General features: G+C 40.1%; 1 protein-coding gene across 1 annotated transcript in view; it reads right to left on the bottom strand.

Annotated features, from left to right (window-relative positions):
• Positions 1-26,279, bottom strand: part of CFAP61 (cilia and flagella associated protein 61) — a 4,145,169-nt gene that overhangs the window by 3,104,227 nt on the left and 1,014,663 nt on the right. Inside the window, exon 8 of the mRNA XM_044057082.1 lies at positions 5,750-5,918. Coding sequence (XP_043913017.1) covers positions 5,750-5,918 — 169 coding nt within the window. The remainder of the gene's footprint in view (positions 1-5,749; positions 5,919-26,279) is intronic.

Below are 26,279 nucleotides of genomic sequence, written 5' to 3'. Positions count from 1 at the left end.
GTTGTGTAAGTAGCAGTGTTTGTTGCTCTTCTGCAGTACTTCTGTTTGGCACTGTGCTTGGTTGCTTGCCTTTCACATCCATGGTCGTAGGTTTGGTTCTGTCTTCTGGAGTTATCTACCACTGTTAGACCTACATTTGCTCATCGGTGATGTTGCTTGGCTTAAATGTATACTGTTGATGGACTAATTGGATATGTGTATATTTATTAGATGTGTACTGTGATCCTACTTTATTACCCTGGAACATATACCTATCACTGTTCATGCACAGCCAGGTATGACTGCCACACAGTTTGTGACATGTCATAAGGTAGATATGTTTTTCTGCATTTCACCATGGCTGGTATGCATCCCCACTGTGTTTGTCAACTTTCCATTGCCTGTGTTGTGCAGTGTTCTGTCTGTGTAACTTACCTGTCCTTGCTGTTTTTTTTCCCAACCCAACCTTTGTCTGTCTTGTGTTGTGCTATTTGTTCTATGGGCATAACTGCTGTGATTACCTTCACCTCCTCTTTCCCTAGGTGTACCTTTCCTTCTATTCTTAAGAAAATAAAATGGGTCTATTCCCACTAAAAAAAACATTGCCCATGCCCCTTTGACTTTCCCTCAGTTTTCCAACTCCAACACCTCTCGTGTGTCCTTCTTCTTCAGCCATACCTCACATCTTCTGTTCTAGCTCCCACTTTCCTTGTGTGTGTGTGTGCATTACTTGTGTTCCCCACACAAGTCCCAAACCCATCGTTAGCAACTGTTAGCTATGGTGATGTGGCCTGGCCATAATTGCACTTCTCCTTTAATTTTTTAATTTGAAAATGTACGGAAGCCAATATCTTTTAATAGTGCATGTATTATATAGATATCCATAGTGATCTTGGAATTTACTCTAAAGAATAATGTAAATTATACATACATATATATATATATATATATGACATATGGAAATATCTATAGTTGTCTGAAACATTTCTATGCTTACTCCTGCAAATTTATGTTAAGAATGCCATGCAGCTTACATTGGGATAGTTCGCATTTTTTTTTTGTGATCATAATGGAGTTAATTACATTCTGTAGATGTCCTTAACCTTACTGTACAGATTTTTTTATATTGCTATACAACTATCAGGATTCTTGAATTGTGTTCATCTTTCTGTAAGTTTGGTACTGTACAACATGACTGGACAACTATTTCTTATTAATTGTGAACTGCTTAAGCATTTCTATAGTGCACCATTGTAACGGAGATATCCCATTGTACACTGAGCTAGTCTGAGTTTCTTGTTGTACAGTGACATATTACAATGTTATCCGCAAGTTTTGTGCTGATACTGATGTAATGCACAGGATTCTGTGAACTTTATTGAATTCGGCTCCTTGTTCTTCCTGTAACTTTTATCCCACCAGTATGGGCATTTATTGCAGAATTTAGTATTAACATAGAACAGCTGAAGAGAACTAGTCAAAATCCTTTCTGGTGCATCATAACCACAACCCATATGTAATGCCTCCATATTCCAATTTCTGTTCATAATACTGTTTATAATAATCTTCAGATCAATATTATTATAATTATAAAATTTCTGTCTTATAAAGGAAGGCCTAACAACCAAGATCGTGAAACTTTTAATGAATTACAATCAGACTTTCTTAGTGGCATACCAATGCTAATATTACTAATGGGATTTTGGTCATTAGTTAGAATTAAATCCAAGATTTTGTCCTTCATAGTGTTGGTAAGTACCAATTTAGTCATGTTATAGAAACTAATAATTTTGATCAATTTACTGGTAAAATCATTTGAAGAACTAAGTGTCCAACAGTCAATACCTGTAAAATTCACCCAATAAAAATAAATTATCATAAGCTAATCTTCATAGGTTCAAAAGATGTTACTAGGCTATTGACCCAAGGGTCATTTTAAACATAGCCTATTATATATTTCAAGAGAAAAAGCCTTGATTCAGGGCTATCAAGAAATTTGTCATGTTTTGCAATATTCATATGAGGCCTTCTATAACAGACTAAAATTCTAATAAGACTCTTGAATTTTAATAAATTAATCATTAAAGACTTATTACTTACACCAGAAAATAATAAATTAGAGTGAATGGTATCTCTTACTAGTACAAGAGCACCACCATCCCTCAATCAGGCCTGTAAACACTCAAATTTCTTAAATCCTGGCATTATTAATTCAACTTCTTCTTCTTCTTCTTTCGGCTTTTCCCGGTTAGGGGTCGCCACAGCAGATCATCTGTCCGCTCATGATTGGTAGTACAGTTTTACAGTGTCGAGTTGCCAGCCCGGCGCCCAACCTTCCACAGAAGGCACACACACGCACACGCTCACACCTAGGGCTAATTTAGAGTGTCCAGTCCACCTACTGCATGTCTTTGGGATGTGGGAGGAAACTGGAGCACCCGGAGGAAACCCACGCGACCACAGGGAGGACATGCAGACTCCGCACAGAAGGCCGCCCAGCTGACAATCGAACCAGAGAACCTCTTGCTGTGAGGCGACAATGCTAACCGCTGCACCACCGTGGCTGCCCTGTGGAATTCCAAAATTCCAAATTCAAAAATAATCACTAAATCATTATTCGTGTTAAATAAAACAAATTTTAGTTCAACAAATTTGTTACAAATGCTCTGGGCATTACAAAAAAGATGTGCAACTTATCATAAATAGACTTACTATTGTAAAGGTCATTGTTAACAGAACATATAATATTGTAAGATCTTTCTCCAATAGTCTGTCATTCTGCTGTCCTAATAAAACCTGAATTAAATCACAGAATTTTCTTGATAAAAAGTCAATACCATAATGACTTAAATGAAATAAATCTCAAGAAAACATCTGAGAGTCATAAACAAACTCCTCCCATGAACTGTGACTCTAAGATTGTAAATTGTGCTTAGTTGGCTTAGCCAAGTGTTAAACAAATGAGCTTTCGTATATATGTAATCACTCCATTTAACTGATGAAAGAATTTGACTAAATATTACTTTTGCAGAATTACCTTCTAACTTCTCAAGAATACCCAAAACTGGGTATTTTATATAGTTTAATGGTGTACTACTTATGTCACTGGTACCTGTATGTATAATGATAAGTCCATACTTTGTTTTACCCTTAAGCAGTCTATAAACTACCTCAGGGAAATCAACTGACCTAATACCAGGAACTTCATAGGTTCATAGGTAAATATTAGGCTAGCTGCCCTTGTGGACTGTTTTAAACCTATTCAGTTTTCCTTAATGAGAATCAAACCCTGTAAGTCTTATCTGTGAGATGAACACCTTAACCATTATGCCAATCCCAAACCCACAAAATTATCACTTAACTGTATTCAAACTCTGCATCACCTGTCTCCTTTCTTTAAACTTACTTCACATAAATTTTGTGCAACAGAGCAAGTGAACAAATGGAGAGCCTATCTCTCTCAAAAGTATTTAATTTTCTATCCTAGTACTTAATCATGGAGTCACCAATATCTAAGATGTCAGAAAAATTAAAACTATGGTCAGCAAACTGGTGGTGGGTAGATTTGATACAGTGACACCATCCACACCGTGCCTTTTTAACTTACTCTATCATTATTACTAATAATGTTGCTACTGATGATATCTACCTCAGTGTGATGTTTTATATTAACAACTAATTATATCTTGCTGGTCCTAAACTTAACTCATATGAAAAAAGCATTTTATATCCTTCACTTTTAAGCATTACTGATTTACTACTATTAACATCTCCTACTAGGACAAAGAAAATCTTCAGAGGGAAAACAAAGCCAGTCCCAACAAATTACTACAGGTATATATATATTTCTTGATTGAATATGATATGTCACATAATGAATGGTTTTAAGGTAATCACTTGCATTCCAGCCCTTTTAATCATTTTGACTCGTATAACTTTTATTTTTATTTTATGTATTTATCTTTTATTGACTGGGTTAGTCCCACTAGGCTAGCAGCCTCTTTTCAGAAGAGATCCGAGGTGATATTTATACTTTTAAGGGAAATCTGGCCAGGGCATCAGGGACCTTTCCCTATTCTTTTCAATAGGTACCATCGGATCTTTTACATTCACCTGAGTTATCACCAACTCAAGCAGATGAGACCATGGTTTAATGTCTCATCTGAAGGATGTCACACCCAGGGGTACAGCACCCCAAAAATGCTGCACTGCTGTGTCAGCAATCCATCTACTGGTGTGAGAATAGAGCACACAGCCTTCTGCACCAAAGGCAAGTGTGCTACCGGTTGGACCACATGCACTCATTTTATTCTAGAAAATGCTAAGGCATGTCAAAGATGTGGAGACATATCAGAAGACCACTGAAAGAATATGCATTTAGTTAAGGCCTTAATTGTGCCAGATTCAGCCTTATAAGGCCCTCTTATAACATCCACTTAACAAGACATAAACTGTGCATTGCATACCTCTTGCTGTAAGTTTATTACCACTTAAAAGGGGATACATGGCCTCATGAATTTTACCACAGAAGGTGGAAGGATCACATCTGAGAAGGTAACAGCAGTCTGTTGAAAGACTAGTCTTAATACTGCTGTGAATACTGCAAGAGCTGGCTTGCTTTCTTACCTGCAAAGCTCCATATAGCATTAAGGCAAAATGACAGGTCATATGAAGACCACCACTTAAGAATATTGATTTTCATAAACAGCCATGATTAATGCAATACTTTTTTCTACTGCAACACATTTTAGTGTTCCTGTGCTAGCCTGTTGGAAGAAGTCAGCTTTCTTTTTTTAAAAAAAAGTGTAAAACACAGCAGATCAACATTTCAAAGGAGAAACTAAACTTTCCTCTTTCCTCTTCCCTCTCTGTCAAATCTGTAGTGTGCATTTTCAAGAATCCTCTTCTGAAATACTCCCAGCCATTCCTGTCCCTGGAGATCATGAGAGACAGTTCTACAACTGGCATCTTTCTCACACAAAATAATTTATTATTAAAATTAAATGCTTATACCTTTGGATGCATGTACCCCTTTAACCATATCTGCACATTGTATTTTCCATTACTACTATTTATAAGAAGGGGTGCTAGCCCACCTTACTCTCCCGTCAAAGTAGTTGTAAGGAGGGAAGTGAGTTAATATATATATATATATATATATATATATATATATATATATATATATATATATATATATTTATTACTTACCCTCAATCTAAGTAGTTGTAAAGAGGCAAAGGAGTTAAGTGGGCTCCCACATCAATTAAAATGGTTTTAAGAATAAACACCTTATGTGATTGCAATGATGTGGAACATGAACTGCTTAAGATACAGTATCCATCTTGGGGGGATAGTTATAATAAAATGACACTCAAAAAACCTGGTCACCACATAGACTGGTGATCAATAATCATTAGTTATGAAAGGCAGTTTAGCTCACAGAGTTACAGCTACAAGCTAATAAAAAATTTCATCATGTAGCTTGAGTTTTATTTTTTCAATTTCCACTTGCAAATTATGTGACTCTGAGCAAGTCACTTAACCAGTCAGTACTCCTGGGTTGCCTCTCAAAAGGGTTACTTATGTCCACTGCACTTACTTAACAAATAAAATAAAACAAAATTATAAGAATCATATCTGAATAAACATCATGTTTAAAAAGTCAGAAATTCCATGCTTTAAAAACAGAAAATTTAAAAGTGAAAGCCAATAGGCATACAAGTGTTTTATCATTTTAAAATGTACAAAATTCATACTGCATTTCTATTACCAGGTGCAGGACTAGGCTCAGAGGGTGATTTCACAACAGGCTGTGCGAGAAGATCATCAGGATGAGGTTTGTGCAGACCGTGGAAAGGCACCAGTTCAAAACATTCATTCAGGAATTCTGTGTTCACATCACTGCTCAGGCTCATGAATCCCACTGCTGTGCCCCCAACCTGTAGGTTAGAATCAAACCACAGCTCAAAGACTGTACTCAAATGCCATAGCTAGCTCACTAAAATACGCTTTTATTGTTTTTCAGCATTTCAACATCTGAGCATCAAGTGCTACTGAATTATAGGCTAATAAGTATACTGCACAACCGGATTTTTGTCTCCCAAGCCCTTAGCACTCACATAAAAAGATGAATTGCCAAGAATGAGGGGTTTAATTTCACTGAGAAGGACAACACTGGAAAATCGCAACCATTAAAGTATTTCTTTGTTGCATGTGTGGTAATTCTGGGAATTGTTTTCTGAAAGCAGAATGAAAAGGGCATCATCATGCATGTATGCAAAGAGGAAAAACTAATTTAAACATGCTAATGAGAAGATCAGCCTAAATAAAGCTGCATAATGCAGCTGAACATTGTCCCTGCCAGGCTGAGAAGTCCCAAATTAGCATAACTATAATTCTTAGGACACGAGGAGGCCTTTATTAATGATAAAGCGATTAAGGGTAAAACAGCCAGAAGATGAAGCTATGATTGTTCTTCTTGCTGAAAAAATGTGATCATCACTATAAAATAGTGGGTCAGCTCCATACATGGAGATAATGAAAGGGATCAAAATTAGATTTATTTTTCAAAAGCAGCTTCTTTTCTGCCTGGAGCACAGGTCACATCAAAGTACAGGTCATGTCTGACATTAAGAGCCTCATAATGAATACAAAATTCTGATAAGCCCTACAGCAGTTTCTCCTTCTTGACAGCAATGACTCATAAGTGCAAAAGGCAGACAGCAGCATTAACACAAAAGTATGTCACACAAAGTACATTGCCCTCACACCATAAAAAATACAAACTGATCTGCAGCAACTAACGAATGATCTCTATACATCACCTCTCAGTAGGCTTAGTTAGCTTAGTTCCCATTAATATCCGGTTAACGTAACTGGCAGCATAAATGTAGTGACATGCTGAATATCCTAGGTTCAAGTACCATCTTAACTACATACCTTTATTATATTTATATGGAAGCAAAAGTATATAAAGAGGTGAAGATTCATGAAGAATGATGTTTATAATGAAAAAAGAAAGAAAATCATATTGCATTTCTCAGGGGAAAAAAAATTAAAAAGTTGTAGAACTGTCTCTCATGATCTCCAGGGACGGGAATGGCTGGGAGTATTTCAGAAGAGGATTCTTGAAAATGCACACTACAGATTTGACAGAGAGGGAAGAGGAAAGTTTTGTCATCTATTTAAACAGCTACAGCATAAGGACAGCATCCAGGTACCTTTACATTTGTTTAATGGCTGAATGATGCAGTAAACCTATATAGTCTGCCTTTGTAAGTCTTAACGTTCTACCTCTCCCCATCTATACCTTTCCTTTTGTCTTTTTCTACCTGTCCCATGCCTATATTAATGCCTTGATGGATTTCCTCTGCACCACCAATTCTGACAGTCTATTCCATGGGATGACTACCCTCTCTGTAAAAAAGAACTTTTTTAAATCGGGGGAGTAACCATTTCTTCCAATCTGTTGCCTCTGCTCCCTCCTTTCTCATCTGTCCTTCCTGTTCAGCATGACCAGTTCAGATCTCCCCTGACATAGTTATGTATATCAATACAATGACCCGCTCATCTCTTCTGATCGCAAATGAGAAAATCTATATCTCATTTAGCCATTGGTCATATTCCTTACAATCCATCATGTGCATCTTTCTGGTGGTATATGGACATGGGAAAGAAAGAGATTTGATATGGTGCGATATTTATGCAAAGGAGAAAGCCAAATTAATCAGTACAAAGAAGGCAGTCCCAAAGATATTTGAAGAGAAATACAGGCAAAGGCATCTGGATATGGAAAATTTCACAAAAAAAAAAAAATAATATCACAAAGATGTAACGTAGACAACAAGATTAGTAAAGAAGAAGTTAAAAAAATAGATGTTCAAGTTATGGAGTGCCTGTGAAGTGAAGGATTTGGTGTAGAATATCTAACACAGATTACATCACAGCATGATGGAATGATTCCTCAAAGTAAGGAGAGGCAGGAAGATCAGGAAACATCTGAAGAAGAAATATGGACATGGGAAAGAAAAAGAGATTTAATATGGTGTAATATTTATGCAAAGGAGAAAGCAAAACTAACCAATATAAAAAGAGCATCACTAAAGATATTTGAAGAGAAATACAGGCAAAGGAATCCAGACATGGAAAACTTTACAATACAATAAATAGGAAGACAAAGAGGAAAAGCAGAAAAGGAGATTAGTAATGGAGAAGTTAAAGAAACAGAAATTGAAGTTATAGAGTACCTGTGAGGTGAAGGATTCAGTGTAGAAAATCTATTTCAGAAACCACCAAAACAGGATGGAGCAATGGATATCCAAATTAAGGGGAAACCAATGGAAGAGGAAGCAATTGGTCAGGCGCCATATGAAGATAATTTGGAGCCTTCCACAGGAAACCAGTATAAACATTCACTTGAAGCTAGACAGCAAGGGAAGGAACAGGAAACTGTGGAAACTCTGATGCAGTCAATGTTGAGGAGTGATAAGCCAGTGAGTTCCCATATGACAGGGCAGCGGATGGCACAGGATGAAATTGAAGAGAATATGCCACAGGAAGATGCTATAGAATCTTCTAAAAAATGCCCACAGGAAATGGAAAACAAGGGATGTGCCCTCAGTTTGGATGAAAATGAGCTAAGAGTTGCTTGATTTAATAGACAGAGACAGATATAGCAAGATCAATGAAAGAAATAGACTGCAGAAGGTTAATAAAACCCAAAAAGTCAGAAGTCTGATAAAACAAATGAACACAATAATTAGGACTGTTCATAGAGATCCACGCAATATAACAGAAGTAAACTGGGGGTCTACTTTAAAACATCTAAAACCCATAACATCTAATTTCATAACATTGAGACCAGAACATCTAAAACCCAAAACATCTAAAACCCATAACATCGGATTTCATAACATCTAACACTACAAATCGCAAGAAAATAACATCCCCTCCACATATAACAACACCAAACTACCAAGCACGCAAGCCCCCCCGCACCCTCCATGTGGGGGCTTCCGCACCCACAATCCCCGTAAATTAAATATACCAACTCGAAGATTGCACTACAGTGGGAAAAACTTAATTTCCTAACCCCACTGTATTAAGCCCCCCCCTGCAGAAACATAGTAAAAAGTGTGTTTGGTAGTTTGTTGTCATTATATGTCGTTATATGTGGAGGGGATGTTATTTTCATGTGATTTGTACTGTTAAATGTTGTGAAATTCAGTGTTATGGGTTTTAGATGTTCTGGTCTCAATGTTATGAAATCAGATGTTACGGGTTTTAGATGTTTTGAAGGGGACCTGTAAACACAGGGTAGTGAGGGAAAGGAAGGGGAGAAATCGAATACCATCATGGAAATATCAAATAGAGAAAACTATAAAGCAGTTAAGACAAGAAGTGTCACTGTTAGAAGACTATAGAAGAGGGAACAGATCAACAAAATACTAAGAAAGATAGATGTGATAAAAGCAATGCGCAGTATTAGAACAGACCAGGATCTATCATGCACTATCGCAAATAACAAACTAAAAATTTCAGTACAGGTGGAAAAACTTAGAAGATACGAGGATGAATGTTGTACAAAATAAGCAATTTACTGATGACCCAAAAAATTTATAGAGAATTGGGAAACAAGGTAAAAGAAATTGAAAGACCACCAAAAAAAGAAGAAATAGTTACATTTTGGAGAAATATCTATGAAGATCCTGTGGAATATAACAAAGATGCTAAATGGTTAGAACACGAATAAGAAGTTTAAAGATACAGGATATGAAATGGGATGAAGTAACAGCCAAAGAGATTGAAATAAAGTTAAGAAAAGACCCTTATTGGAAAACCTCAGGCCAAGGTGCAGTACCTAACTTTTGCATGAAGATTTAGCCATGAGTAAGAACTATTTATATGTGCACCCTAAATGAACACCAACCTGACTAACAACAGGAAAAACAATGCTCCTGCTTAAGAGTGAACCTGCAAGCTACCCTAAAAATTATAGACCAATAATTTGCCTTTTGACGACATATAAACTATACATGGGAATTGATGCCAACAGAGTTTACAGTCATTTAGAAGAAAACTCAATTATGGCAGTAAAACAAAAGGGCAATAAAAGAAAGTCATATGGAACCAAAGGATCATTTGTTGTTAAACAAAGTCATAGTGGAGAAAAAAGGGGAAGAATCTAAGTATGGCATGGATGGACTACAAAAAAGGATTTGATAGTATCCCACATTCAAGGATAAAAGAGTGCTTAGAAATGTATAAGATGCATCCTACACTGATCGACTACATTACAATGACCATGAAATAGTGGCAGACCACTTTGCAATTAAGCCATGATAAAGGACAAATTATTATTCCAGGAATAAAAATTCAAAGGGCGATATTCCAGGGTGACTCTGTCATCGCTGCAAGTATGCCTTGCCCTTAACCCATTAAATTGTCTACTTAACAGCTTAGGCCATGGTTATAATTTGGCTCCTAGAAAACAACAAAGAGTATAGAGTTCTCACCTTCTCCTTGTCGATGATTTAAAACTGTATAGCTCATCAGATGAGGAACTGAAAGCACAGGTGAAAAATGTTAAAACGTTTTCAGATGATATAAGAATGTCATTTGGTCTTGATAAATGTGCAAAAGCAAACTTTAAAGCAGGAAAACTGCAACACCAGGAAAATATCAGTTTGGGACAAGAATGCAATATAAAAGCACTTGAGCAAGAAGGAGTGTATAAATATTTGAGAATTGATGAAGGATCAACAATAAAACATGAACAAATCCGAATAAAACTTAGTGAGGAATATTTCAGAACACTTAATCATGAAAACAGCACTGACATCTAGGAACAAAATCCAAGCTATAAACCAATTTGCTCTTCTTGTCCTAACTTACAGTTTTGGAGTGACTGACTGGCCCCAAAACATGTTGGATAGATTAAATAGGAAAACAAGAAGGATGCTTCATGCTCACCAAATTATTTATAAAAATCAGTGCATACCAAGATTATGTATTCCCCATTCCGAAGGAGGGATGGGCTCTCTTTGAAATTGATCATATGTACAAATCTGCAACTGTGGGACTCCACACATATCTGCTGATCTCACAAGACCCAAATGTAGTGAAAGTTTTGAAACATGAGGAGAATAACTCTAAGATGACTTCTCTGCTTAATCTAGCAAAAGCATATTGGCGTCAAGCAGGAATGGAAATCAAACCAGAAGTAAATAAAAGTCAGGCAGCAAATGAATGTGCCAAAAAACAAAAGAAAGAATATAAGGTTAAGGATCAGATGAGAAGGCAAGAAATGTGGAAAATGCAAAATCTGGAAGAACCTCATGTTGATCAGGAACAAACACAGGAATGGTTAAAGACAGGCAAATTCAAACCAAGAGATGAAAGGTTAATATTGGCGGCACAAGATAGTGGGCTACATACACACTGGTTTATAAAGTCCATTGAACATGTGGGAGAAACAGACACATGTAGGTTTTGTAAAACCAAATTGGAAACAGTCTCACACTTTGTTGCTGGTTGTGATAGTAATGGCAGAAAGATTGTACACTGAAAGGCATAATAATGTGGCAAGACTGTTCCACTGGGGATTATTCAAACATTATAATACTGAAGTAGCTGAAAAACACTGGAAACATGAACCACAAAGCATCATAAAAAATGATGAAGTCTACATCACATGGGATCACCCATTACCAACTGTTCAAAAGATAGATGTGAGAAAACCAGATATAGTGGTCCATGAAAAGAAGACAAAAGTAGCATTGAAATCACTACACCCAGTGACTACAGTGTCTTGCATACAGAGAAACACAAAGTCATAAAATATCAGGATTAGCAGGCAGAAATGAGAGCAATGTGAAAGAAAGATACCTAGACAGTTCCAACAGTAATAGGAGCAACGTGTCTTATAAAAAAGAATCTACAACAATATTTAGCTATGTTATCAATACATGTAACTCCATACAAATTGAAGAAGGAATCATCACTGGGCACACTGCGTGTGCTGCGAAGAGTACTTTGGGCTGGCATCAAAGAATGAAACATTACTAATTTCACGAACTTTAATTGTATTTTGAGTTAGGAATGGGGTCCATTCCCATCATAGTATTAGAAACCCAAAAGATTTGGAGAAATTAAAGAGTGTTTTTCCTTCTGTATTCCTTCTACCCATATGAAGATATCACAAAAGGCATGGACCAGTGACAAGGGATATTTCTCAACGGGGTTGCTGTCACCTAAGTGCTTTCCTTGGATTGCATCTTAACTACTGCTTCATTTTATTACCTTTCTAAATTCTTTGCTAGACTCTTCCCCTATCCCATGCTGCTGCATCTCTCTCGTGTCATCTGAGACAAACAAAATGAAGCATACAGGGCTCAGGACAAATCTTTGTACTACACCACTAAGTCATTTTTGTAATTCCTGACAGTGTCCAACCCTATACAATCCTCAGTGTCTTTCCATTCACCAAGGCAGCTATCCAGTTCTACAGTTTTGGTCTGACCCACAATCATTCCAGTTTTCCTATCACCCTACTGTGTGGGGGCCATGATAAAGACTTGCTGTAGTCTAAGAAGATTATACCTACTAGTACTTCCCTATCAAATCCAACTGTTATAAAACTGAACCAGGTTTAACAGACAGCTCCTCCTGGCCATGAAGCCATGCTGGCTGATTTTCTGGAAAATGTTATGCTCTACAAATACTACCAGGCTTTCCCCTTAGAAGTCTTTCCATAACTTTGTTTACCACTACTGTTCCTAAGATTTTTCCTGCTCCATACCTCATTGGACAGAGGTCCCACAATCCTCTTGTGCTCCTGCATTGCTCAGTGATCTGTTGAAAATCTCTATCAGAGGGTCTGCCAATGTATTAAAAGATTTCTGAAGGCTCAGGGAAGCAGTCCATCCAGTTCTTGTCTTTTATCTTCTCTAAGGGCAGCCACTGCCCTCTGAGTGTTCTTCTTTACCCCATCACCTTTTACTATTCATATTCTGCCTTTTGCCCCCTTCCTGGCATGGAATTCTCCTCTTGCTTTCCTTAGTGATGAAAGGAACAAAGTTTTCATACAGTGCCTGCATTTTCTCTGTCTTCTCTGATCTCCTTCCCATCTTTGCTCAGCCTGTCTAATTCTGTCCTACTCTTAATTTGTATCCTATATAAAAAGAAGTTATGTACTTACCATAATGTTCCATGTGAGTTGTTCATCTCGCCTTCATTCTCACTGATGGGTTTGGAGCCAATCCTCGGCTCTGACTTGGCCAAATGCCAAAGCTCGAGGTCTTCAAACAGCTCGTGGCCTGCTCCCTATCCCATGATGCAACAGTACGTCCCTCAGATCTTGTTTGCCCAATCATACTGATAGCGAAGGACTATAGTCATTGAAATAAGAATACCATAGATAAGGACAGGTATCACTTAAGACTTGTTGGAACTTCCCGATCCTCAAGACTTTAAAGGTAGGGGATTGGTGGGTGGGACGTAAAAATGAAGGTGAGATGAACAACTCACATGGAACATTATGGTAAGTACATAACTTCTTTATGTGAAGTTGTTCTATCTCGCCTTCATTCTCACTGATGGGTCAGCATCTCAAGCATCATCTCCTTGGGTAGCTCATGGAAGTATATTCCTCAGAACCACAGAACCAAAGGAAGCCCTGTCCCTGGAGGCCTTATCCAATTTGTAATGAGTGATAAAGGTATGAGGTGAGGACTATGTGGCTGCTGCACAAATGGTATCTATAGGCGGCCATGCCAGAAAGGCTGAAGAAGTGGAAACTGCCCTGGTTGAGTGACCCTTGACTTTATGATTTAATGTCATCTGTGAGGAGTTGTATGTGAAAGAAATACAATCTGACAATCATTTTGATAAAGTGCTTTTTACCACCAGAGTACCTTTCTTTGAATCTGAAAAGGACACAAAAAGTTGATCCGATTTTCTGAAGTCCTTAGTCCTGTCTAAATAGAATCAAAGTTGCCTATGGATGTCAAGTCTGTGCAACATGTGTTCCACTTTGTTTGTATATATGGGGAAAAAACACAGGTAATTCTATAGTCTGGTTGAGATTTGTTTCAGAACAAACCTTAGGTAGGAATGAAGGATTTGTTCTCAGTGTTACTCTATCATTATGAAAAATCAAGTATGGAGCTTTGATGGATAAGGCATGCAGTTCCAAAATTCTTTGAGTGGAAGTAATAGCTACTAGGAAAATGGTCTTCCATGATAGGTACTTCAAATCACAGGATGATGCAGGTTCAAAAGGGGGTAAAATGATCCATGAGAGCACAAACATGAGATTCCATGGAGCAGATGGGGTTCTAATAGGTGGTCTCAAGTGAATAGAACACTTAAGAAATGCTTTAGAAAGTCTATGTGACATGATGGCAGTCTGTTGATCACCAATATGAAAATTAGAGATTGCTGTCAATTGAACTCTAAGGGTTGCTGCAGCCACTCTTTCATGAAACAGTTTAGTCAGAAACTCTAGAATGGAAGAAATCAAAGCCATATATGGATCAACATTGTTATTTGATGCCCATATGGAAAATATTTTCCACTTGCTAAGGTATAGCTTCCTAGTAGAAGATTTATGAGAAGAAATTAGGATGTCCTGTGCTGCAGGTGACAAATTGTGGAACCTGGCTGTTCATGCAACTGCAGCAGCCAAGCTGTCAATTTTAGGGTATGAATTGCAGGATGAAAAATCCCTGATGAATGTATCAGAAGATCTGGAACTGGGTCCAGGATCCATGGTTCTTCCAGTAGATGAGGCTGCAGAAAGGGGAACCAAATTTGACGAGGCCTGTAAGGGGCTATCAAAATAATAGTCCTTCTCAGAGTGTTGGCTTTCTTTAAGAATTTGGGTATCAGAGGAAATGGTGAAAAAGCATAAAGAAGTCACAGGGGCCAACTGTGTACAACTGCATCCCTTGGGGCATCTCCCAAGTTGGGGATCAGGGCAAACTAGTTGCTGCATTTGGTGTTGGCGGGGGATGCAAAGAGGTCGCAGCAAGGATGGCCCCATCTGCGGAATATCCTTTCCGCTACTTCTTCTTCTTTCAGGGACCACTTGTGAGGAGACAGTATTGCTCTGCTCAACTTGTCCACTATCACATTGGACCTCCCCGGAATGTGCATTGCTATCAGAAAGCACTGGGTGGATATTGCCCACTGCCATACTCTCAAGGCCTCTTGACATAAGGGGTATGATCTGGTTCCTCCTTGTTTGTTTATGTACCAGACCACTGACATGTTGCCCATCTGTATCACAATAGTCCCTAGAGGTAGAAAGCTTTGAAAGGACTGCAATGCTAGAAGTACCACTCTGATCTCTAGGACACTGATATGCAGATGAGCCTTGTGATCCTCCCACATGCCTTGAGCTGTCCTTCCCTGAAAATGCCCCCCCCCCACCTTATCAGGGAGGCATCCGTGGTCACAGTGGCAACCGGGGTTGGAATAACAAAGGGACGTCCTATTGTCACTAGAGGAGAGTTTAGCCACGAAAGAAGATCCCTCTTGCATGACTTTGTTATAATAATGTGGTGAGACATTGGAAGTTCCTAATAAGACCATTGTGTGAAGACCAACCATTGCAGTATTCGCATGTGCATTCGGCCTAATGGAATAGCAATGATGACTGCAGCCATGGTCCCTAGTAATTTGAGCACTACTGAAACTGGGGCTCTCTGTTTGGGGATGAGATTCAGAATTTGTTGTCGAAGGTTCATCACTCTTTTCATTGGATGTTTTATGGTCATGGAAACTGTGTTGAGATCTGCTCCGATAAAGATGGTACATCTTGATGGCTGTAAAGCAGATTTGCCCCAGTTTACAGTAATCCCCAAACGACTGCAAAGATCTAAGGTTGTCTCCCTTGTGTGTATAAGTTGATGCTTGATGGTGGTGGTGAGGAGCCAGTCATCTAAATATGGAAACAACTGGAATCCTAATCACCTCAGGTGAGCTGTGACCACTGTCATGCATTTGGTGAACACTCTGGGGGCTGTAGTGAGACCAAAGGGCAGAGCTCGAAACTGAAAGTGACTGGCTCCCAGCTGAAAGCGCAGATGATCCCTGGATGGTCTGGCCATCTTTATATGGTAGTATGCATCCTGGAGATCTATTGAGCACATCCAATTGTCTTTTCCTAGAAAAGGAAGTATAGACTGCAGCATGACCATCTGAAACTTTGTTTTCTTGACAGCTTTATTTAACCTGCTGAGATCCAAAATTGGTCTCCCGTCACCTGTTTTCTTTGGTACTAAAAAGAATTTTGAGTAAGTTCCAAAGTTCCGGATCCTCTCTGATCTGCTGGGACTGGTTGGATGACTCTTTTTTCTTGTAATCTCTATGGCTGCCTGTTCCCTGTGATTGGGTGGAACATCTGAGATTTTTTTTACAGGGGGTGGAAGGGTAGTAAAGGGACTAGTGCATCCTCTGGATATTATGCTTTGTACCCACTGATCTTTTGTGATTTTTAGCTAGGTATCTGGGTACAAAGATAAGCATCCCCCAACTGCCTCCAGAGATGGACAGATGGGCCTCCTTTCAGGAGCATTGGTAGGGCTTGCCAAAGAACTGATCCCTGTCACCCTGATTTTGCAGGCCCCCCTCTGCTGCATGGACGGTGTATCCCATTATTACCTCCTCCTCTGCCTCTAGTGGGGGTTTCACCACGTGTGTCAAATAAAGCTCCTTGGGCTTTACGGAACCAGATTTTTCCACTTTTCCAACCTTTAGGATAAGGTCTGGTATGGGTGGAAAAATTGACTCCTATGGCAGACAGAGTCTTTCCATCTTGCTCACACCTGGTAAGCGTTTCCTTCACTTTTGGTCCAAAAAGTGATGAACCATCAAAGGGGGTGTTTATAAAAGATGACTTGTAGGGCTCTGCAAAGGAACATAAGCGCATCCAGGAGTGTCTCCTAAGAGCAATTCCAGTACCCGCTGCCCTACTCGTTCCATCAGCTGCATATGAAATCAGATGCATAGAAGAGTTTATAAGGGAATTTAGAGTAGCAAGCTGGGAGGTTACCTTATCTGAGACCCCTGCAGCTACCACACTCTGTAGAGTAACTCCTAACTCCTTAAGGAGATCTCTGTGTAGTCTGGTGAAATGTGTGAGACAGTTCAGGGATCGAAGTGTAAAGGCCGCTAAACTGAACATGCACTTTCTGTATCTGCCCATGATCCTAGAATCTCTATTAGGAGGATGAAAAGATGTAGAGGTCTCTGATAACTCCTTGGTGGCTGCCGCCACCACCATAGCATCAATGGGTACTCCTTTGGTAAGGAAAACCTTGTCCTGAGGTGACATTATAAATTTATTCGGCCTCCGAGGAACTGGTTCTATGGAATTTGGGGACTCCCATGCCTTTTGAGAGAGAAGATCCATCAATTCATCGAAGGGCGGAGTCACCCAAGAGGTGGAGGGTTGAGACCCAAAAGCCTTCAGGAGTACTGACTCATCATCAGTAGGGTTAAGGGGATTCCAGCCACCCCTCTGTTTTAGGATTTTTAAGATATCACCAAAAGAGATATCTTCAGAGGGGGACCATGGGGACCTTTCTGACGCATCTAAGTCAGTATCTGATGGGGACCCTGCTGACTCATCTAAGTCAGTATCTGATGTGATGGGTTCCTGTGTGGAATCCAGATGCTTCCTCTTGCAAGTTCTCTTCCTGGGAACCTCCTCACAGGGAGCTTCTGGGGAGGTCCCAGAAGAACAGGGCTCACACGATGGGGGGACCTCAGACTCCGGGTCTTTATGCTTTTGAGGGATCAGTGACGCAGAGACAGACACAGGAACTTTAGGGGAGGAGATTGCCAGTGCCAATGACATGGGTGCCCAAGGGAATAACACTCTCCTCATAGCATCGAAAGCCCCATGGCTCTGGTCCGAAGAGACTTCTGGATCCCAAAACCATGTGCTCCGAGCCCGAGGTAGGTGCCGAGCTCACCTGAGCCGAGGCCCCGAGAGGCAAAGTTGGCACAGAAAGATCAATATGACTATCCTCCCTGGACCTGAACAGTGAGTGTCAGCTCCTAGACTCTAAGGTAGGCACCGAAGAGGTCAGAGTAGTTGGAACCAAAAGTCCGATGGGTGTCTGCTCCAATGGTTCTACAATCATCGGTTCTGAATACTCCATCTCCGAAACTTCGGGTCGAATCGGAGGAACTGAAGAAATGAGTTGAGTCTGGGTCAGTTCTGAAGCCCCCAGGGGTCGGACCTAACAGAATTTTTGCTAGTGCCTGTGACTGCAGAAGTCTCTGTACCACTCGATCCACATCCTTATCTGATAGTCTTGAAAACCGGGAAGCAATAGATGATGTCTCAGACTGGAGAATAGGAGATTTTAAAGTGGGAGCTACTGGCTCCAGTGCTGGGGACCGGCTCCTACTGACCACAATTACCTCTGGCTCTATAGGTCTGGGAACCGAGGTGGCAGTCTTACTTGATTTAGATGTGGAAGCCGATGAGCCCTTTTTTCGGCTCCGACCCCAATGATGAACTTGTAGATACAGTTTTTTTTAGAAGACTTAGTGGACTTGTTCTTGTCTAAGGCTTCTTGAAAGGAGGATTTTAAGAGACCTATTGCTATTAGTTTGCTCTTGCATTCATGAAGAACACGAGAGCTAAAGGAGTGACAGATGGCACAATTTTCCTGCCGGTGAAGCTCACCTAAACAATAAACACAATTTGTATGCCCATCTGTGACTGACATTTTCTGTCCGCATTTCAGACATTTCTTAAATCCAGACGTAACTTTTTCAGACATCTCTCTTCAACTGTAAGATACCTAAAGCGGAAAACTCTAGCTCTATAATAGGAAATATATATGTACAACACACAGCACACTGATAATATATATATAAATATCAAATTTAGCCCCAATAAAAAGGGGTCTATGACTATGAAAGGACACACCAAGTTAACAACAATTATACAACCCTAATAAAACCCACAGGGTTGAATAAGCAGTAACAGCAAAAATAGAAGTAATAATGCCCTAACAAAAAAACAGGCTACTGATATTGCAGAAAGGATAGGGAGCAAAGTTATCTAATTAAGCTATCTAATCTAACTAGTTAAATAGTGTAAATATCTTTAATAGGCCTAGAAAAAAATGGCCTCAAGAAAAAAGAAAGCATTCTAACTAATTATTATTAACAAAATAGACAAGTGTCTCAAGTAGCTAAATGTAATAAGAACTAACAAGATATTTATCTAGAAAAAAACAAATGCTATCCAATACTGGCCAGAGGTGTTCGACGAACACCCAATCTGTTGCAGAGGCAAACGAGATCTGAGGGAAGCACTATTGCATCATGGGATAGGGAATTAGGCCATGAGCTGTTTGAAGACCTCGAGCTTTAGCATATGGCCGAGTCAGAGCAGAGGATCGGCTTCAAACCCATCTGTGAGAATGAAGGCAATATAGAACTTCACATCTAATAAATCACTTGTTTCCCTTCTTAATCCTTTCTGCTGGCTCCATTTTAATGTTAGACTTCTCTGCCCACACCACTTTTGTTGACTTTTTGCTCAACTTCTTGTGCTTTGCTTCTTCCACCTCTCCAGACTGCCTTCCCACCTCAGGTAGGCTTTATCTTTTGCCATAATTCATAGCTTCACATTTCTATGTAGCCACACCGGCCTTCTTCTCTTTATTTTCCCATTTTTACTCTACCTCATAGCCTTGTTCATGGCAATAAGTACTCATTCCCTAGCCCATTCCCATGGCTTGTTTACTCCCACAGTTTGGTCCCAGTCACCTAACTCATCCTTGACCCAATCCCCCAAAACAGTATAATTCAATCTTCTAAAATCCTGCTCTAAACCACTTAGTGGCATGATCACTGTTGACTAATAGTGTCTTAATCTGGATACCCATGGTACCGTCTGCACTGCTTAAGGCCATGTCCAGAATTCTACTGTTCCTGACACAACCCTGCACCAGTTGGCTGAATCTCTCATTGTTTAAGATTTCGGTCAACTCACACTCCATCTCTATTCTGGTACTCAGACTTTTCCAGACTGATCCTAATAGAGTCAGATCCTCTGTGAGTAATTCCCTCTTCCTTCTATGGAGCTCCTTTATTTTTTCTTCTAGTCTCTAATCCTCATCTCTTGTATTTGATGGACAAATTATCAATCCATTAGCTCTCCTACCTTTCTTCTACAATACCTACTATATTACTTAGCCTAGCCCTGTTCCTAATTTGATGTCCTCCTTCCTCTTTGACACTACACCTGACACCCTCTTTTATGCAGACAATTACTCCAACCACACCTTTACCTTCTCTGTCAGTCTTGAACAGCCTACACCCATGCACCTCCACGTTAAACTACTTCTTGTCATTGGCCCATTTTTTGATACCAGCAATGCCCACTCTTCCCTTCTGCATCACTGCTTGCAACTCCCTCATCTTCTTACCCAAACTCCTTGCATTCCAGACTAAGATTATAAATCCATATCTAAGACACATTTGTTTCTCATCTGCTATATTTTGCATTTATTTTTTACCTTCAGTCTACTGCCTAAACAAACGTTTTTCCCTTCTGCTTGTTACCCTCCCTCCCCCTTCCATCTAGGTATAAAGATACAATTGTTGGGTTATACTCACTTATCAGTATAGCATAAAGCATCAATGTCCCTTCTTGGCTAAGATGCAGCCTTTCCTTAGTTCAGGGATGGTCCCTCTATCAGGACCCCTCTCATACTCCTATCAGACTTAACTCTTTCTCTTTTGTCTCCTGCTGCAGCCAGTCATCACAATTTGTAATCCTATCTTGCCTGTGTGTGATGGCTGTCAGTAAAAGCAACACTTATGAGAATGCTACCTCCAACCCCCTCACTGCCACCTCTCTGGCCCTGCTTGCTACCATCTCAGCTGTCTCTCCTGACAAGATCACTGGTGCCTACATATACCACAACATATGTCTATCCCTCCTCTGTGTCTACTTCTAAAGCTCGACTCTCAGATAACAGACTTTCAAAATCCCAAGACAAAAATCACAAAAGTTGAGAAAGCCAAACATTGATTTTTACCAGGATAAGTAAATACAGGACCAACTGTAAGCAAAACACACACTGAGGTAAGTAAAACCCACCTAGGTAGGGGGCTACACCCACCACACCCCTCCCAACTAACAATACCAACTCTGGGATCGCACTATCTTTAAGCATCAATTGCAAGACCACCAGTTATTGGATGGCCCACATTCTGCTTCTCAGTAGTCATCTTGAGATTAGTGCTTCTGTTTTCTCCTGGTGAGAGAAGGAGCACAGGGACATTATTTCCTGGAGACTGCTGATCACCAGAAAGCCCAATAACTGCTTCATAGGTGACAATTTGGAATCCGTGCTTATATTCTGATCCTGTTGAGAGTAGGAGCAGTGTGCATTGATTCCTGACTCTTTCTGGTTGGAGAATGAGTGTCTGTGCTTAACATACCTGATTGGTCTGGTTGTTATTCAAGGCATCTACTAGAAAAAGGTTACAAACCTACAGACCCTTGCATCATCTGGAACAAGACTGTGGATCACCAAATGGGCTGTGGCCCGCTTCTCTTCTTGGGACTGATGCTAACATTTTGCTTCTGGTGAGAAAAGAAGCAAAAGAGTATTGTATCCCAAACAGAGTGAAGCTGTGGTGAGCCCAAGATTAGTAGTAGCCAGGCAGTAGCCATTCATGCAGCTCCTCTCTTTACATCATTCTTGACAAGCTAATTCTTTGTTTTCAGTAAGTACTGCTTGATTTCTTTCTAACTTCATAATATCTGCCTAAATACTTCATCATTAAATTTTCAGGGTCCATGCATTACTTTCCTCTCAATTGTTTGGCAGTGTTCTGTACAGACGCAGACACCCTGAGTGACATTTTTCCTGTAAAAGCACAATTTAAATTTCTCCAATATCTAGTTGCACACAGAACAACTAGTTTGCAGTGACAGGCACTGTCCACATAGTTGCAAACCGTATACTCCTGACAGTGATTGATATTCTCACCCCAACAGTCTAATCAATAAAAAAGGGTCTGTTGCCATGGATATGAACTTTCCTACTATCTCCGTTACTGGATGAAGAAATTGTCTCATGTTTACTGACAACCAGTTAATTATCAAACAAACTGATATGGTATGTGAGAGATGTATTTACACAATGTCACTGGAGGCAAAGCTCTCACATACAAGTACTTCTAATGTCAATAAGGTTGTCATTAGTACACATGCTGCACCCATCACGCACAATTCAAAGCAGACATATAGACCCACATATACTGAGGCACTTCCATGTAACCTTCCTAAACCACAAAGACCTCCTAGACAAAGTACACATAAGAAATACCCTCAGCACCCCCAAACACACTCTTTCAAAACATCTCCCACATCAATACATAGAGCTACAATTTCATGGAGCCTCTAACTCTAAGCCCATAAGGAAAGTCACCAAACAATCCAACATTCTAGTCATTGGAGGCACCATTGTGAGACACAATGATGTCCCTCTCACCAGGCTGAGTAAGGAGAAAGTTACGGTCAGTTGCTTATCAGGTAGTAGGATCCGCCACATTATGCATACAGTCAGGTCATTGGATCACAATTACTAATATGACTCAGTCATAGTCCATCTGGGAGTAAATGACCTAAGATGTACCTCCCTAGACTATATGCAGAGAGACATCATGGAACTCTCGGAATATGTGTCTCAGGCTGATATGAGCCTAGAATTGAGCAGCATTTTACCTTCTCCAAGGATGATGCCACAATACAAACAAAAGATGATTGACTTTAATAATAATTGGCTTAGTTTCTGGTGTCATTCTAAGGCGGTGCAATATTTGTCAGCATGGAAGGAGATGGTCAACAGACCAAGTTGCTTTGCCAGGGATGGTCTGCAAATCTCCCCTCTAGGCTTCTGAATATTAGCTAAACATTGTCTTCCCCCATAGTGCCTTTTTTAGGTAATGCCAAATTAAAAGTACTTCCAACATAGCAAACCAATACCAAGAAAATTTAAAGGTATTAGTGCTCAATGCTAGGAACCTAAACAAAAAAACTCCACTCCCTGGAAGCTCTCTTTACCCTAGAGAATGCTGATGTCTGTGTAGTCTCAGAGATGTGGTTTCAAGCCGTGGACAGCACACCAATAGTGCAGGGTTCTAATGCCTTCCACACATTTAGACCAGCTACTTCACAGGCAGGGACTAAAGGTGGAGGTGTCTCTACTTACACGAAAAATAAATATACTTCAAGGCTGGTCAAACAGGACAATGCACTTGAGCTGCAACATGTTCAAATCGCCATAGGTAAAATCCAATACAGCTTCCTTGCAAGCTATAGGTCCCCCTCTATGACCCAGGAAACCCACACCATGTATTTGAACTTATTAGAAACATTAACCATCCAACCCAATACCATATTCATGGGTGACTTTAATTACCCCACTATTAACTGGGAATCCTATATGACATCAAACGTACATGCACAGAGATTCCTGGATTTTGTAAACACAAACTCCCTGGACCAGATAATCAATACACCAACCAGGGATGCATCCATACTGGATCTGGTCCTCACTAATATGGGAGAGTGCTGCACACCCCCTACTGTAATGCCTTCCCTGGTAAGGTCAGACCACAAAATGGTTTCCTTTGAAGTAAAAATAAAACCTGGACCCCCAGCTAAACCGGGAATATTCAGGAACTATTCTAAAGCTAACCTCCTGCTATTAAGCGAGAACTTGGCAAAATTTCAAGCCACTATAAACTCTGAGAACACTTCTGCCTATACAGAACTGTTCACAGAAACCCTGTACAAGCATGCTAATAGCTGCATAGAGTCAGCTGTACCCACCAGGAAGAAGTACAGAACTAACTCAAAAAACAAGGCGCCCTGGTGGAATCACAAAATCAATCGGATGTATAACAGGAGAACGAAAACCATGGCAAAAATTGGGAGGTGCAGCACCCAGCAGGACAAAAGCACACACATTAAACTAAACAAACAACTCAGGGGACAAATAAAGTCTACCAATATCAAATTTGAGGTAAGTTTGGTCTCCTAGGCCAAAGACAACCACAAAGCATTCTTTAGCAATGTGTACAACCTCAAAGACAATACACAATTGTGTGCAGAGCTCATTGTAAATGGAGCCACCTATACTGAGCCAGAAGATACAGCAAACCTCCTGACTGATAAATTCAGCTCCAACTTTACTCCTCTCTCCCTCTCAACCTTCCCTCAGGAAATATCAAATATAACTCCTCCTACTATCACTAGGGAACAGGTCCTTAATGGTCTCTATAAGACCAAGAACACTGCATCAATTGGCACAGACAATATCCCAGGATGCCTTCTAAATAGCATGCAACATGACCTATCAGGGCCTCTTGAATTACTATTTAACTGTATCCTCCAAACAGGCTTCATGCCTCATGAATGGAGAAAGGCAACAGTCATCCCTCTGCACAAAGGTGTTCCATCTACAGACCCTGTAAACTACAGACCCATAAGTCTCACTAGTCTTATATGTAAAGCCATGGAAAATTATGGAGATGATCAATAGAGATATAGTAAACCTCCAGACACTGGACCCAACCCAATTTGGTTTCATAAAAGGCAGATCATACTTACTCAACCTGCTGGGCTTCTTTGAGAAGGTCATCAAAGCAATGGGTGAGGGCAAAATAATTCAAACTGCCTACCTTGACCTGGCCAAGGCATTTGACACAATACCCCACTCGGGCATTGTTGACAAACTCAAGAAGTGAGGTATAAACCCGTATGTCACCCAGTGGATAGCCAACTGGCTCACAGACAGGACCCGGGAAGTTAGAATTGGGGAGTCCACCTCTATAAAGAGGCCAGTCACAAGTGGAGTCCCTCAGAGATCAGTCCTTGGACCGCTCCTTTTCGGCATTTACTTCTCAGAAGTCAAGGCCAATGTCAGTGGTCTCTGGCTGACTAAATTTCCAGATGATTGCAAATTAGGAGCTGTCATTGAATCTCACACTGACACAAATGTTCTCCAGGAGGGGCTGACACAGACAAACAACTGGTGTCAGAGTCGTCATGGACTAAAACTAAATGCCAAGAAATGCATAATCATATCCTTTGGGATGTCATCCATCACTGGTAACTATCATATTGACAACACACCCCTTAGAGTTGATCCAGTAGTCAGAGACTTAGGAACACACATAGATAGTAATCTAGCCTTTGATCATCACATGATAACAGTGGTAAAGAAATCATTCTATGTTGCCCAACGTATAAACAAAGGTATGGCATCTAAGTCCAAGGAAGTCATTGTTCCATTGTATTCGGCATTCATCAGACTTATCATGGAGTACAATACCCACTTTGGTATGTTCCTAACCAGGCATTTCCAACAACTGGAATGTCCACAGATGTTCCTCACTAAAAGAATACAGGGCATAAATAATATGTCCTATGCAGACCACCTCAAGGCCCTATCCCTGTATTCGGTCTCCTACAGGCTTTTGAGGGGAGATCTATGCCTGGCATACAGGGCATTGTCAGACCCCAGTCTGATGGACCTCCTGCATATCAACAAAACAAACAGTACCAGAATTACCCGTTCTAAAGACTTAAACCTTGCCTGTGATATAAATAGGACCTGCTGGAGAGATAGGTATGTATCCTAGAGACTACCCCATCTATGGAACTGGCTCCCCATCCATGTGAAGCAGAGTTCCTCCCTAATCCAATTCAAGTGCAAATTGGATAATTGGATGGGAAACCAGAAATTCATTCCTGATTTGGCACCTATGTCTCTGATGTAAACAGATAACCTGTAAATGGTTCATCTCGCAGGCTCATGCTTACACTTATCACGGGTATCAGAACTTGTCAGAGATTTGGGATGCATGACCAGGCTTAAAAAGGCCCTTGTGGTCATTAGCCTAGTAAACACCTATGAACCTATGTTGGCCAAGTGTTTACTTACCCTAGTAAACAGTCGACTTTTGGGTTTCTGAACTTTTGTGATTTCTGTCTCAGGATTTTGAAAGTTGGTCATCTGAGAGTCTGGCTTTAGAAGTAGATCCCCCCCCCTTCCTCCTTGGTGATTATTTTGGCCACCTCCTCCCATATTTTACTCAGTCTAAGCCATCTGAATAGTTGACAGGTATCTTTTCTGTCTCAGTTGTCATGACTCTTAATCCCCTTTGTGACTCTGTCCAATCACCAAAACCCTCTTCTCGTTTTACCATATTACCTCTTTTCTCCTTGTTTCCCATCCCATGCTCCC

Source organism: Protopterus annectens, chromosome 1.part2 (assembly GCF_019279795.1).
Source record: "Protopterus annectens isolate FY-2018-M chromosome 1.part2, PAN1.0, whole genome shotgun sequence".
NCBI classification, from domain to species: Eukaryota; Metazoa; Chordata; order Ceratodontiformes; family Protopteridae; genus Protopterus; species Protopterus annectens.
The sequence above is the reverse complement of the archived record's forward strand: the minus strand, read 5'-3'. Positions and strand labels throughout refer to the sequence as shown.